Genomic DNA, 15,829 nt, shown 5'->3' on the forward strand with positions numbered 1-15,829 from the left:
CTGCACTGGGTCTGTGAAGCATCAGAGTGGAACCTCAGCACTGTCATGTATCATATATCTGACAGCTTAAATAGAAATATCATCACAATAAAAGCATCAACTGGAACAAACCAATTGGACAGTGTATGATTTCTACATTCCTCACACTCAACAGGCCCTACCAAATTTTTATGTTTGTAGATTGGCTCCGTTGGGTACAAAATCTGTTTTCTTCATTGAGTTTGAACCATGAACCAAAATTCAAAGTGATGCTCTCGATCTTTGTGATTATTGTGCTAGATTCAGGTTATTGTACACTGTCATGCCACAGGTGTTCCGCTACATATACCAAGACTGTTGTGCAATGTTGAGATATATTTTGGATATGCTGACATGACTAATATGTCAGCAAGGGACATTTTTTTTATTGCCTGATGTCAGCTATAAATACTTTTTGACTACACTTGACTTAAGTTTGTTCTACTTTTTTATTTTATTTTTATTTTTCAAATTATTATTGATTTTTAAAAATAAATATCCCAAAAAATTTTGAACATCATATTTCTATGTTAAAAAGTCTAAACTAGGAAATTTGATTATTTGGGTCAGTGTTTGATTGAGACCAGTAGAATTTTAGACCTTGGTGACCTAAAAAACAAGTAAACACAAAAGATTTTTTTTTAGCCACACAGAGATTTAGAAACTAAAATCCATCCACCTGCTGATTCTGCCAATTTAACATCAAAGAAGGGGGGGGGGTGTAGTCACACAGAAATCAGTTTAACCCACACCTATTACCCAGTCTTTGGGCCAAACTTAATATCTGCAGTTTTGAAAAAAGACATTATCAAAAAATATCTCTGCTAACAACTGTGTTTATGTTGCAGAGGCTAAATATAGCTTACGCTTATCTCACATAATTCCATACCTTTCGCTTGCAAATATCATGGTCTCTATAGCAGGTAATTCTTATAATACTCTGGTGAATCTAGCGTTCATTTAATCCCTGCTTCATAAAGATGCCCATTATAAGAAATGATGGCTGACATGATAATTTTTTGTGAATTTAGTTCTTCAAATAAAACATACCCCCTCCCTCTTGATAATGTCATCCCCTCCTTTATCAGGTCCCTGCTTTTGGGCTCATACAAGTTAACCCTACTTAATTAGAAACAAAGGCATAACACTGAAATTTGAATTGGATAAAAAATGCAATATATCTTTAATCTCATATCCTAAATGAGGTATTAGTTAGTAGTTAAACATATGTGCAAGTGTATTACTTTTTTTCACCTAGTTTTAAAAACAAACCTTCATTACTACATGATTCATTATCTTATATCTTCAATTCATCAACAAATTAGTGACAAGCCAATTGTCTGCAAAAAAATTAAATATTTAATTATATAAGTAGGATAACCCATACATCATGGCATGTTGTTTGCATATTTGGGCCTTGCACATGCATATTAGATGCATATTAAGGGTAACTACATACTACTCAAATATGTAAAGGAGACAATTTGTGGGATTTCAATACCTTTTATTTTCCATTATCAGAACTTCAGTGCACTGCTAATCTTTAACAAATATCAAATAAAAGCAAGAGTTAGATGTTGCCATATTTATCAACAACACAGTCAACATACACACATTTTTCTTTCCAATGTGTATTATGTATACACAAAATAGATAAAGATTAAGATTTTTTCAATTACGTTATCCTAAGGCCAACAGTTTAATAACTAGTCTATGCTTTCTTCACGCAAGAGCCAATACAGCTATAGGCAGGCGTGCAGACTTAAAAGAGTTCCTCAAGACACAAGCCTGTAGTAATCCTAGGAATTACCTGCCTAAGACAGCCAACAACACTGCTTAATATACCACTACTCATTTTACAGATCACCTTGCAGCTTTCTCTCTTCAATTCACCAAGTCAAGTCAATACTGCTGCTTCATATGAAACAAATTAGGGCTTGGTTTCACTTATTTCCACTAGATTCACAAGGGAGGGGAAGGCAATGCATGGACTGAGGAAGGATTTGGGGGGGGAGGCTGGTCTGGGTTGAGATAGGTTTCACCTTGCCCAATATGAAATGTCAGATACCATTAACAACAGGAGGGAAATTATTCCCAAGCCTCTCTGTGCTGTTTCTACCTGTGGAAGTATGCATAACGTCTGTACCGCAAATGTCAAAGAAAACCAGCATTACACCAACATGAGCCAGCATATGTTAGATTTTACAAAGTAAAATTCCTAAAGGACCCATGCTCATACTAGTGTACTTTCAGACACAAAAAACATCAATAATGAATTAAAAACTAACAAATAAAGCTATAGAGAGAGAGAGCTCTATGTTGAACTATTATCTGCTGCTTCCAAGAACTGCACACCTTGGTGCAGATGCAAGTCTTCACTATACTGCCTGCTCTACATTGGGCTACATGCTATTATCATAACCTTCTGGTTCTAAATGGCAAACAACTACGATAATCCGTTTACTGTGTGATTCAAGACATATATTTCTAGAATTGAGTATTTTCACATTTTAAGTACTTCATATTTACGCATTTCTAATAGTTTCTAAGCATAGTTTGAATATTATCTCCTGAATAGGCTATGTTACTGAAGCATCTTCAGAGTGACAGCTGATGGATGAAAAACTTACCAGGGAGGTAAAGAAACATACTGCAATGAAACTTCATTGATTAATGAACGCATTTTATGCAAGTACTAAGAAAAACAAGTCATGATATTAACACATAACACGCATATACACAAATGAATAACATGCCAGTTCGAAGCAGACAGTGGGTTATGTAAGTACTTGGCCCAACTTTTTCTGGAAAACGTGTCAGCCAATCCCAAAGCTAAAGATGAGAAAACATCTGTTCAAAATGCCAAAGAAGAAACTCGCAAAATGCCCCCCCCCCCTCCTCCTCCAGCACAATTTCTTTTCAATTTTTCAAAATTTCCTAGCACAAGGATAATGGAGTGGATCTAGGAGTATGTATCTCTATACAAACATCAGAGACACCAGTATACATCAGCAAACAAACACCAGTATCCATCAACTAACAGACACCAGTATACATCCATAAATATCTGAATTCTCGTCTTTCAGATATTCCCATCTCTCTACAGACCACTATTCCCTTTCCTTGCTATACATACATCTTCTGCTTTATCAAATCATCAAAGACAAAAATAATCACGAATGTGGACTTTTTGTCACTTCTTGGATTATGAACCAGGAAATACTTACCTATCAAACCTATTAGAAGAAATCAGAGTGATTTAAATACAGGCTGTGGGTAAACAGGCTGCAATCACAAATTAAACTGCCTTATTAAACAGCCTGATTTACCTTCTTAATTAGTGAAGTTAAAGCATACAACACAGAATGATGGGTCACTTGTACCAGTGTCAAGTGACAGATATGATAGTCCTTAATCCTTTATAGCATTATATATAAGCATATAAATCTCATATTCACTTTATCTACATAACAGATTTTATCAGGATCTGCTCACCTGTCAATCTGGATCATATTTATTATATACCATACACATTACGTCAAAGCTAGCCCACATGTTTTGCCAAATACCTATATATATTTTAGCCACACTCTTTATCAGTCAAAATAAAAGTCTCTGAGCAAAACTGGGTAACTAATTGAGTAGGACACATTAAAAATTCTAAAAAAAAAAAAAAATCAAGCTAGATGAAACGTCCCCAAGGCTGGTTCAACCAACCTTCCAACCTCATGAAAGGCCATTTTATCTTTAAAAAGGCATCTAAGACCCCATTCCCAGAGATTAGATCGATCTACTTTAGATCGACCTAACTCCCTGGGGGTTCACGCTAAATAGCTGTAAGCCGAGCGGGCACGAAAGTTAATTACCCCCTTACAGCTTGTGGTAGGCGGAACGGACATTTAAGCCGGATTATCTGACAGTAATCTAAAAAGACTCCCCACGGGGATAGATCGATCTAAAATCTACGGGAATGCGCCCTTAATGGCATCTAAATCCACGCCACATTTGATCTCAAATCATCATAATTTACTGCTCCTTATTTACTTCACTACTCGTACCCGCCATCACCTGTATACGACACAGACTGTTATGTGATATACCGCAACACCATAACAGTCCTCTGTTTCAAAAACATAATAGCTCATTGCTCAAAAAACGTAACAGCTCATCGCTCAACCTACGCAGAACTTGGGCTGTCAGATATCTAGGCCAAGTATGGTACGTCGTGGCATTACAAAAAGATAGTTTCTGAAAATTCAAGTCATTTTAATAAAAACAATCTGACACCGTAATTATTCACCCTGCTGTCCTCACTTCTTGTGCTACTTAGTGCAATGAAAAGGTAATAAAATACCACTTTTATCTTCATTCATGGTTTCCTGAAATTGATGCTTGAAATATATAACTTACTGTGTTTTCATGGGGGGAAAAAATCAATGATCAGATCCAAAATTATATCTAGTCATCCTTATATAATTTTCATTTAAACCAAATGGACAAATTTCATCAATCTAGAAAATCCACTATATTTTACTTTGTTGTACCAAGCCAGAAATCATGTCCTTTAAAGGTAGCTTCCCAAATTTTGATCCAAAAGCTATGTGTGTATGCATATAAATTTGATCTCAAATGTTAAACAAATGTTGCTGAATTTAACCCTGACTTGGTTCTACATTTTGATAATCTATCAATATGAATTGCATAAATTCTGGTCTGATTGAATTCAATTTGTATTTCAAGGCAACAAAAAAAATCTAGCCAAGAAGAACTGATGTTATCTTTCTTTCTGTTTCAATAAAAGGAAACTCAATCCATTGCAAATTAAAGGTTATTCTAATGTAGCCAATATTCCATCACATATCTTTGTGTCAAATTTACCCCCCCCCCCCCAGTATAATTACAAAATAATGTAGACTGTTGTAATATTGATCATTCGTATTCTCTTTATCCTTTGTCATATCCTCTACTTGTTAATCTCTCATTATCCTCATCATTCCTCTAAGTTAATAAGATTTATAATATAAAAATCCCCATGCTTGGACAAAAGCAATCCTCAATTCCAGCACACCATTTTGCAATCAATAAACTATGCAAAAAAAATTAATCACAGATATTATTACACCACTATTGCACTTAAACAGATATGAGAGTCACAGGACAAATCAACAAAGAAAGAATGTTGATTAATCTTTAATAATCAATGTGTCCTTTTCAGTTCAACTTCCTCATCCATAGAGAATTAATCACCTGTTCGCCCTATCTGTAGCAACATGTGTTACAACAATGAAGATAATTTCTTCTGGGAATTAACATACGGAGAGCATGAACTTTGCTAAGACGAGTCAATTCTATTCATAATACAGCATCAAGTCTCTGAGGGATGGTTCATTTCTTATTACACACTTCTGCTATTGACATAACAATATCAAAACAACAAAACCAGCCATTTACCTAATATTAAAGATTGACCTAGACTTTTCCTAAATCTTTCTGCAAATACTGTTCCTACTCAAGGCCATGATTAAGTCGCATGGCATTCCAGGCAAGAAACAGAACACGTATCCAAGAACACCACCATTACACCCCATTCCCATACCAAGATCGATCTAGCAAGTTCGACCCATCTCCCAAGGGATTCTCGCTAAATTGCATTCAGATTTAGCGGCTTATATGTCTGGCACGCCTACTGAAGCTGCTTAATGATAGTTAATTATCCCTTACCAGCTTCAGTAGATGTACCAGACATCAGAGCCGCTTAAGCTGATTGTAATTTAGCAAAAAAAAAAACAAAACCTTGGAGATTGGTCGATTCTGCTTGCTCGATCTAGGTATGAGGATGGGGTCTCAGACTCTAATGTTCAAATACATCTTACTAGAGTTATATTATGCATGTGAGGGTTTTTTAACCTTCATTATAGATACGAAAAGGACATTCCAATATTGCGCTGTACAATATTGGCTGGGTCATAGCCTTTTGAAAAAAAAATGTGCTGGAAACAATGAAGATTATTTACTATTATCCATTTATTTCTCCATTTATCTATTCATTTATTCAATTTGTAAATAAAATCTGTGAAACTGCAACAGACCATAATTGTGTACGTAAGGCTGAACACTACCATCATTTCCTTCACGTACACTACTGAAACAGGAGAGAAGTTGCCATGAACCCATATGGATCATAAAAATGTAGTTGACAAACTTTATAAAACATACCTTATTTATAATAACAAATAAAATAAAATGTGCCTCATTTACAATATCCAATAATAAAAGAGCATTAAGCAAGAAAATTTCAACATGTTTGTTCATTTTGACATTTTCAACTGTCTTTATTTTTGAAGCTAACTTGGTAGTAGACCTAGTACTACTTAAGCAGTTTATAAGTTTTGTTACATATGTCATTCACATACTAATTTTATACTTTAAATCTAATATATAGTATGGGTTTGTTTCACCTTTCTAAAAGAATGTTGACTTATCCAATGTGCAGCACCTGGCCTTCAAATCTTATGTCATGACTATAAAATAAAAGCTGCACTATGGGCTTAAAAATTTTAGTTATCAAAATAAAAATGCAAACATCCAATTAATCATGCAATTCAAAATAAAACAATCTTAAAGTAAAAAAAAACTGGATACTAGTAGTCAAATAAAGATAGAAGTTTAAAATATATATTCAAAGGTGAGGAGTTCACGACCATCGCTGTCCAAGATACAAGGTTAATTTTCTTCACTTCTTAAATAGAAACCCTTCCTCAACATTTGTGTGCTCAGGTGTGGGTGGAGGTAAAGGTATCTACCCTGTGCACCAGGCTACCTGAGCAACATCTATCTACACTATCTATTCTGGGGAAAGTATGCCCTCTGACGAAGACAGTAACTGGTCGGGTTAATCTTTCTCTGAGATAAGGATCTGAAGGTGTGATTCATAGCAGGGAGCAGGAGGCTCACCTTTACGCTTTTTATTTTCAGCCCCAACGTTTTTGTATGGCTCAATGAAAGTTTCTCCATATGAAATAATACCAATACATGTGTTTACTGAGTCTAGCATCAATCAGAGATGTTGATTTTTATTCTTCGTCCAATTGTTCATCTACCAATGAATACAAAGGAGAATAATTGTTTTCACATTGAAAGCACTATATTTGCTCTAAATTGCCATCTTTTCACCATGTTAACAGGAAGGCCACTCCCCCCCCCCCCTTTCAAATCCTTTAAAATCACTTCACCAGGGAATCGACTAATCATTGTCAGAATCTGAACATCATATTACAACCCCCTCCAAACCACCACCAATTTTCCTTACACCTGCCTCAGGTATAACATATACCACAGGCCGATATAAAAATCCAGAAATAAGCCTTTGACATTTAACAAGGGAACATGTAACATTTCAGCCTCCATTTATGTAGTGAACACTGAAGATTGCTTCTGTGAAAGCTATTCATGTTCACCAGCATCTAGCTAATCTGAATTTTTCCAAGCAAACCATATTAAATTGTTGTATTCCACGACTATCTCACAAGTTCCTTTGTGATAAATACAATTTACAATCATTATTTTCATTTCATATTGTTTTATTTATTCATGTATTTATTTATTTTTCATATGAACTGTCCTGAAAAAGTCTCTCTATTATCTGAGCTAGGAGCGACAATTTCACATCAATTAAGTTAGAGAACATCACAAAAGCCTCCGCTGTTCTGTTTACAGGTAAGGAACTCAGCCAATTCAAGGTATATCAGGACTGTATGTGCTATGAACTGCACACCCGAGACAATCCACATCTGTTTGGGAATCACTGATTTATTATACACAATGGTATATTCATAAACACACCCTTAATATGCATAGGCAAGGGGACAAGTTATGCTTGGCCAACTGTATTATTTCAAAATTCCACTTTTATCTTGTTAATTTACCTGCCCAACTGTTCAAGTGTTGACTAAAAAGAACTGTTAAGTCCCCTCCCCCAGCTGGCTAGGTTTAGCATTCTAACCCTGTGTCTTGACAGCCAGGATATTTTTATACTGTAACGGTTACTGTAACCTCAAAATATGAAGATGTACTCAACTTTTACGCAGGTAAACAATGAAGTGAAATAATATTACAGAGACCAATCAATATCTGGAGCCATATATGTGCTTGCTGAAGTGTTGGCCATATCTTTTGCTACTACTGTGAATGCAATGCACATATTATCTATGTTCACAATTTTCTAGAAACAAGACCCAAAAAATTAGCTGAAGGCATGAAAGTGTGTGTGTGTGTGTGTGTGTGTGTGTGTGTGTGTGTGTGTGCACGTGCACAAGAGACAGAGGGAGATGAGGTGACAAAAGATAATCAGGCACAGAATCAAGATAGTCAAGGTGAGGATAGTAATCAATTCTCTCTTGCATTTTAAATCGAGACCTTATGTCCCCTTGACTGAGTGCTTTAAGCACATATTGCATTTTCAGGGTTGACAACTCCTTGAAAAACCTGATCAATGCAGGGGAAAATCAGTGCAACTTAAATAATCAAAACACTTACGCAGGGAAAAGTACACTGTCCCTTTATTGTACATGACATGCACAGCCTCAGATTTAAAACCCAATGTCAATATAGAATTCTAACCACACCAACCACTTGAATTCTTGATTTACTGAAATGCCTATACACCTCAGTTAAATCCTAGACTTAACCTCGCTGTCCAAATATCCATCATGCATGTAGCCATAGGTTAAAAAGTGACAGGGAAAACCACACTGCTCACATGGAGGGAGGGGGGGATCTTAAACACTCCTATGGGACCAACATTATCAGTATAATAAATCTGAGGAATATGTGTTGCCATGTCATGCAGAATAAAACTAGCTTCTGTTCAGTCTGTATATTTAAACACTCTACCCAAAGTAAGCTATCCCTGATACTTCACAACATAGACTAACAAGCTGCTATATAGTTAAAATCATGTCATCTTACTTAACATACTCATTCTAATGAACCGCCTTAAGGAACAAGATATATATCTTCATGCTCATGATAAGAAGCTTAGCATTGGCATGGATCTATAATCATGATAGGGAAATGCTGTATCTGTAGCCTTTTGTTGCTCTAATTAGTCCCTTCATATCAGCTATCAAGTCAAGGCAATATAGAACCCACATTGATTTAATTCATACCCTGGTGTGAAAAGATCCATGGGTATCCAGGTAATTTAAGGTGGAGCTTCTTGTTGTTTCTCATTGTATGGAGTCTGTTTGCTTCTCCATATGGATACTGCCTTGTATGTATATATATGTATGTATGTGGCTCAGCACATGTTTTTACTGTGGTATGAATTAGACTCAGAGCAGGGCATTACAAAACACTACCCTAGCACCTGTGACACTGATGCTGATTTCATACCTGGGAAAAATGTGAAGCTAAGTAATATGTATATACTACGTACCCAACTATATACTACATCACAAGGACAGATTTTTAATAATCCCCTGCCTTTCTACATATAAACCAGTCGGTCTGTATCGACTGTACTAACCAATACTATTTCAGTCGTATTTCATATGCTGCAGTGCTATACGGCTAGGCCTATGCTATTGTATATAGATCTGAAATGTGCTTATCACATATAATCAACGTAAATCACATCCTTATAGAAATCGACCGCTTCGGACCAGTATAATGTTGAAACATAAACGTAAATGTCAGAATGAATAAAATATTACGACTACGCTTTCTCAGAATCACAACCGGAGCAGTGTTTACTAACAGCTGATGCGGTATTTCATTCAGCCATCTTCGAGCTGTCAAAAAAATACGGTGCCGGTATCTTCTAAATAAACGCTGAAATTTTAACCTTAAGGTAACAGTATCCTTGTTTCCTTTTCCTCTGTAAACGGAAAACATTCGGTTACCATACCTGAGTCTTGCCCGGACATCTTGATGGTGTTACACAGATGATATTAGTGAAAATGTTAACGTCTTCTTTTTCCTGCCATGACTTCACCGATGCATCTTCTCTGATTATAACATCCGGGCATCTGCCAGGTGCTTGCGCAAATCCCAGAATGCATTGCCAGCAATCTGTTCATTTTGTTTGTTTAGGGAAGTTGAAAGTGCGCTAAAATTAAATTTGCCGGCTGTTGGCCAAAAGCTGTCTTACATAGACAGACAGGTAGATATTATATAGCTTTGTTTGGTTAAGATTATTCAATAAAACTAAGAGGGTCAAACAGCACAACTGCTGCATCGACCGGCGGGCCGCCTACAGTTCTACTGGTACAGGTGCATACAGCAGACGCTCCAAACGATAATCTATCATGAAATCATGTTTTCAGACTGTCAAGTCTTACGTGTGTTTTGTGCTCAGGTGATTTTACCATGGATAATGATTTATTTCTCGAGGTTAAGGAGGACTAGGTCCCAGTATTCCTAACATCTCCCACAGCAGGTTGCAGCAGTAACATGAGGCAAACAGCCTCGCACTTTGTTAAAATGAACGTTCTTAAACAACTGGCTGCCTCATGAGTCACAATGACTGTGAAAGTCTATGTATGGTAGCACATAAGGGCACTGCAGTTTCCACTGCACAGACAACTCATTCTGTGCTCTGCTGCAAAATATATTATTGCAAGGCAAAGTGCTAGCTCTTGCAAAGCAACAATGGTTAGGCCTATATCTCAAATTTGACAAGCGTGCAACTTCTTTGTATTATGTTCATTGTATTTGTTATAGTGATATACTTGACTAATAGTGCATATATAATAAATAACTGATAAGACTGTCTTTTGTGTTGTTTTATCTTCGTGCAGGCCTGCCCCGATGAGTTAATTAGGGCATATAGGGTAGGCCTATTTATTACAAAATTACACAAAGCGCGTTTTAACTCAGGCGGTTTCTGAAAGCCCTATTTACAGGCATTTTACCTGTCTTCACTACGAATTTTAGACTATATCATGCATTCCTCCTATCTGACCAATTATCTGTTATGAGTTAATTTTTCAGAGTCTTCCTTTAAAAGGAAGGAGCTCTTCCTCAAAATGATATAAATCAAAGGCCTGATAAAATACCTAACACGGAGTGTGACTGGCGTGTGTTGCATCATTGTCTTTCCTGTATATGATCATGGACCTTTTTATCATTTTACTTCTTCCCCTACTTTACTGCATAAAACAGGACACAAGACGGTACCATGGGTAGCCTATTATAAATGCAAAGAGGGGTGGGGTGGGGGGGGGGGGGAGGCAGCGGCGGGCCAAGTTAAACAACCTGTAGTGGCAGTAATGGCTACTCACTCCACTTCATAATTTCGTTCAATCAAGATAAAATTTTTGATGCTGATAGTACAATGAAATGACACACAACTTGCATTCGCTTAAAAAAGAGCTGCCAGAAATTAAAAGATAGTTCCACTTCGATCGATTTTGATGACGTGACTGAATCTAGGTTATGGTAGTCTGAAATGTCCGCAGTTTGTAAATAAGGCTACCCCCGCCCCTCCCCAACCACAGCACGGAATGTTTTCTTTCGTCAGTTTATAACCCATTTAATCTGGCTTTTAAACATATTTGTACATATTACTTCTTTATTGTTTCTTCACACGTCATCATCTTCACTATACGTTTTTTGTTTTTTGTTTTTTTTTTGTAAAAAATATTAGTTGAAAATTGAGCAAATCAAACATTTGATGATAAAATGATTCAAAACCAAAAAAAACAAACTTTTTTCATCAAAATAATGAATTTCATGACTGATTATAGTAGCCCTAATGAGAAGCATCTTGGTCTTACATTAAGTGATGCGGGATATTAAATAGGCCATACATACACAGATTTCAAAAGTTATAAAAGAAATTCTGTTATCTTTCATTCAGGGCAAAAAATTATCGGTATCGGTCATCACTTTTATCTGTAGGCCTAACCAATAATCTTTTCTCTAATGACCTCACAGGTATCATCAACACCAAGAAAATAGTCTTCGATCCCCATAAACTGGGAACTCTACGAGTGTGGAGGCAGTAAGGATGATGAAAGCAGTAAAACACAATTGCTACAGTTGAGCGGAACTTTTTAAGACCTGCCGTCACATTTAGAGTAATCGCTGTTGCACTTGCGTTGCAAGTGGGTGTCAACGTCGTTCGTAGCACTGGTGAAAGGCTAGATCCAAACTTCACCTTGCCTATATCAATCATACGCAGATCTAGTAGGTGATGCACACCCTTTGCCACCCCACCCCGCACAAAAAATAACAGTTTTCCGATCAGCGCAACCCCACCCCGTCACCCCCTAAGAAGGGAGAAAAGACATATTTTGAGTCCTGCATAGCAATCGGGTTTGGGGCGGGGGGATGGCTTAAAAAAGAGAGAAACAGATATTCTGCCTATCACAACTATGCATACACTTCCTGACATCCAGAAATCACTAGTGTCAATATAAATAGATTGGTACCTGATAATCGGGTTTAGGGAGAGATCCCGTGTTTCCAACCCAGTAACAAATATAAACTCTCCTTTACGCCGTTCTTGATTAAGTGATCATGACAATTTGATTCACGATGGATGTTTGAAAAACCAAGTCACTAATGGTGGAATATGCAAATAGTCATTATGATAAAACTATAATGATACGATGAGATAACTCCTTCCAAAGATAATGACTTTTTATTGACGCCGTGTCTGTTTGTAGAAAGAGCCATGGCTGCTTGAACATAATAATAACTGTATTAAGTCGATTTTCTTAATTTTAAACTATCTGTTACAACTGGAGACCCGCATGTAATTTTCCCCCTACCAGGCACCTTCTAGCTGTTACAAAATTGAACGATTTTGTAACAGCTACAGGTGGATGGTCTCTCGTAAAGGGTACATTTCATCCAAGTCACAGGTGCGAGGATGTGTTAACCATCGTCCCATCAATAGACTTCTACACAGCACTAAGTAAAACCGCCATAACTTGGCTGGGAATGCGCCCACAGACAAACACTGATGGTCATTCAATGTGGTTCCTATGTTTGACGGTGATGTAATCGTATGAATAAAAAAATTGCTCACCAAAATTTTTAAAAAACGCAAGAGGTTGAGGTGTTATTCAGCTCGTCTAAAGGCATCAAAAATATTCATTTATCTTTCGTGGTTCATATAGATAAAAAATTAAATGGTACATGGGCATGCTACATGTCAATATCCCTCTTCGTCATCTTTGTGGTTTGCAAGATGGACAAGTAACATAGTTATCGTCACGTTACGCCCATATTGTATTGTTTAACCTTTTTAATAGCCTTTTCTCGTGCGATATACCATAGTTCAAAACTACAAACAAGTTAAAGGGACACTTTATTAGAGTTTTGTTTTAAATCTTCCTTTTTAAATTGAGAGATCTTACGTTTAGGCCACAAAGACACGTTAGACCTTTGTGGTATTGGAATAAGAAAATCACTACACCAGCTCAAATATCCAATTTTTCGTGAGGTAGTTGGCTTAAGACGAGAAAGAAGAACGTCTTACAATGTTTTGTATTTTCACGAGATTGGAATACGACAGGGTGCTTATCAATTGGCAAGTATTAGAAAACTCTCGGTGACGTCATGCTGATGCGATTTTTTGTGTCATTTCCCGCTAAAAGATCATGAACAGCTTCTTCAACACGAGCGCGCACACACACATACGCACACAAACAGAGAGAGAGAGAGAGAGAGAGAGAGATGTAGCACCAAAAGTGCCATTGTACGCAAATATATGCACTTTTTGACTATATCCTTGGTGACTTAATTTGATCTTTTAGCTGTGAACCAGTCCGCACTTACTGTACTTTAGCGGTGGTGGGACAACAGAGGGATTAGATTGGCGTCTTTTGAATAAAAATCAGTACCACGAAAATCTATGTGCGCCAAGCAATACCGCAACAAATTAACCAGAAATCAACTGAAAAGTATAAATACCCTAACAAGAAAACTATTCTTGTATAATAAAAGTTAGAATAGGATGCCTGGTATAATCGTTTCATCAGTGGTCCTATTGAGGATTCAAGTTAATTCACCGTATAGATCTTAAGGAAAATATAGGTATTATTACTGATGCATCTCTGAAGATCTACTTTACGGTTGTCAAATAATAATAATACCTATATCAGTGGTCTTATCAGACGTTACAGGCAAAAGAACAGAACCAGCAAGTGCTTATGCCAATCATGGAAAGAAAAAATTGTATTTTTAGGTTTTAATATTTTTAAAGACCTATCTATAAAAATCGCCCATACAACATCTACAGGGCCCGCCCTATTTTCCATCAACAATGACACTAATCTTAAATAATCAAAAGTTCATCGGTTTGTGACAGCACTTACGAAACTTCAACAAAACGATAAATACTTACAGATCCAACTACATTCTTGTCGCTGCCAGTCACTGTTCAAAATATATAATGTTGACGTATCTTAGTCTTAAGTTAAAAGTTGGATGTCGCTGTCATTCTACTAAGATCTATCCTCTTTCAGGTTTCGACGACTCTCAAGTGTGGAATAATAATTTATTCTTTTGCGTTAACATAAAAAACTATCAAAAACTCCTGAGGCATTTCTTTCTTACACGTGACTGGCCCCTGCCTTTAAATGAGGCCAATAGTCGCTGTGGGACCTGGTGCGTAGTGTTCCGAGCGAATGAGTTAACTTAAGTTACGTGCTCAAGACAGACTTGCACACCGGGGGGAGGGGGGGGGGAGCAAAAGAGTATAAGTCTCACACGTTCGTCCACGTGCTCGCGTTCACACTTACAAAAAACACACGTAAACAAATGGGAGCACACTGCCACACACAAACGTCAGATGTGCACCTGCAATCAGCAATGCACAGACACAGTCGAAAACGTGAACACGTCGACTTGAGATATGTTTTTTGTTCCGTCCCTGTCACAGTTTTTTAACCTTCTTTTTCTGGCTTTTTTGGAAAAGAGCAATTTCCGTCGCAGGATCTATTAGGTATGCTGACAAGATTATCTATTATCACTCATGGTTACCTATCTAGTGAACTGCAACTGATACTGTTTCATTTCATAACAATACAGCAGTGAGAAAAGAATACCAACGGCAACCTCCGGCATTTGATTAACAAGAACATGAGATGACGTAAACGGGAACACGAACGGAACAGCTTGAATTGTAAAAAAAAAAATGCAATATTTCTTCGCATATGCGCTTCATACCACACAAACGAAGACACAAGAACTATAGTGCCCGGCAAAATAGACCTCTATTGACAACTGACTGAGATACAACTGTTAGCATTTCACGTATAACAGGTTTCTTCGAATGCACCCGACACAAGGAAGAGCTTTCATGATGACGTGAAGCATTTGATACTTAACATACTGCTGATCGTGTTAACCAATGCCGCTTGCATTAAAGCAAAGATAAGAATACGGAAAGAATAACCTACAGAAACCATAAAAATTAGTTGTAAGACGTGACTTTGTATTTCTACCCTGTATTTTATAGCCATTCTGTGCTCAAGTGACACACCACGGATAATGAAAATATTCCATATATTTATAATGATTACAGTATTTCAATGATAAGCGTTTTGATGAATTAACCATATCTTATTATCTATCCGGTATCAATCCACATGATTTGACCACATGTTACTGGTATATACACTACAATACGACATATTACACCCTTAGAAGACTAGTAGATAAGACATAAAGCATCTTGATAGAGTTAATGGCCATAAATTAACCTCATTTTTCAGCTGTCTGTGTTTTGCTATATTTTTGGAAAGAATCTTGAAATTTGATGAGGGAGAAGGGTGCTCCAAGCGTTCTACACATACGC

At 36.9% G+C, this 15,829-nt stretch overlaps 1 protein-coding gene across 3 annotated transcripts in view; it reads right to left on the bottom strand.

Annotated features, from left to right (window-relative positions):
* The window catches only part of LOC106176729 (muscle calcium channel subunit alpha-1), a 148,665-nt gene that overhangs the window by 107,233 nt on the left and 25,603 nt on the right, over window positions 1–15,829 (bottom strand). The window contains exon 1 of one of the 3 annotated variants that reach the window (XM_087014899.1): window positions 9,926–10,105. The exons of the other annotated variants lie outside the window; for them this stretch is intronic. Within the exon in view, the coding sequence (XP_086871025.1) occupies window positions 9,926–9,944 (19 nt within the window). The 5' untranslated portion in view covers window positions 9,945–10,105. Of the gene's footprint in view, window positions 1–9,925; window positions 10,106–15,829 lie in introns of those variants that run through there. 3 annotated transcript variants of the gene reach the window in all.

Source organism: Lingula anatina, chromosome 6 (genome assembly GCF_051362555.1).
Source record: "Lingula anatina isolate TDL-2025a chromosome 6, LinAna3.0, whole genome shotgun sequence".
In the NCBI taxonomy this organism is placed as follows: Eukaryota; Metazoa; Brachiopoda; class Lingulata; order Lingulida; family Lingulidae; genus Lingula; species Lingula anatina.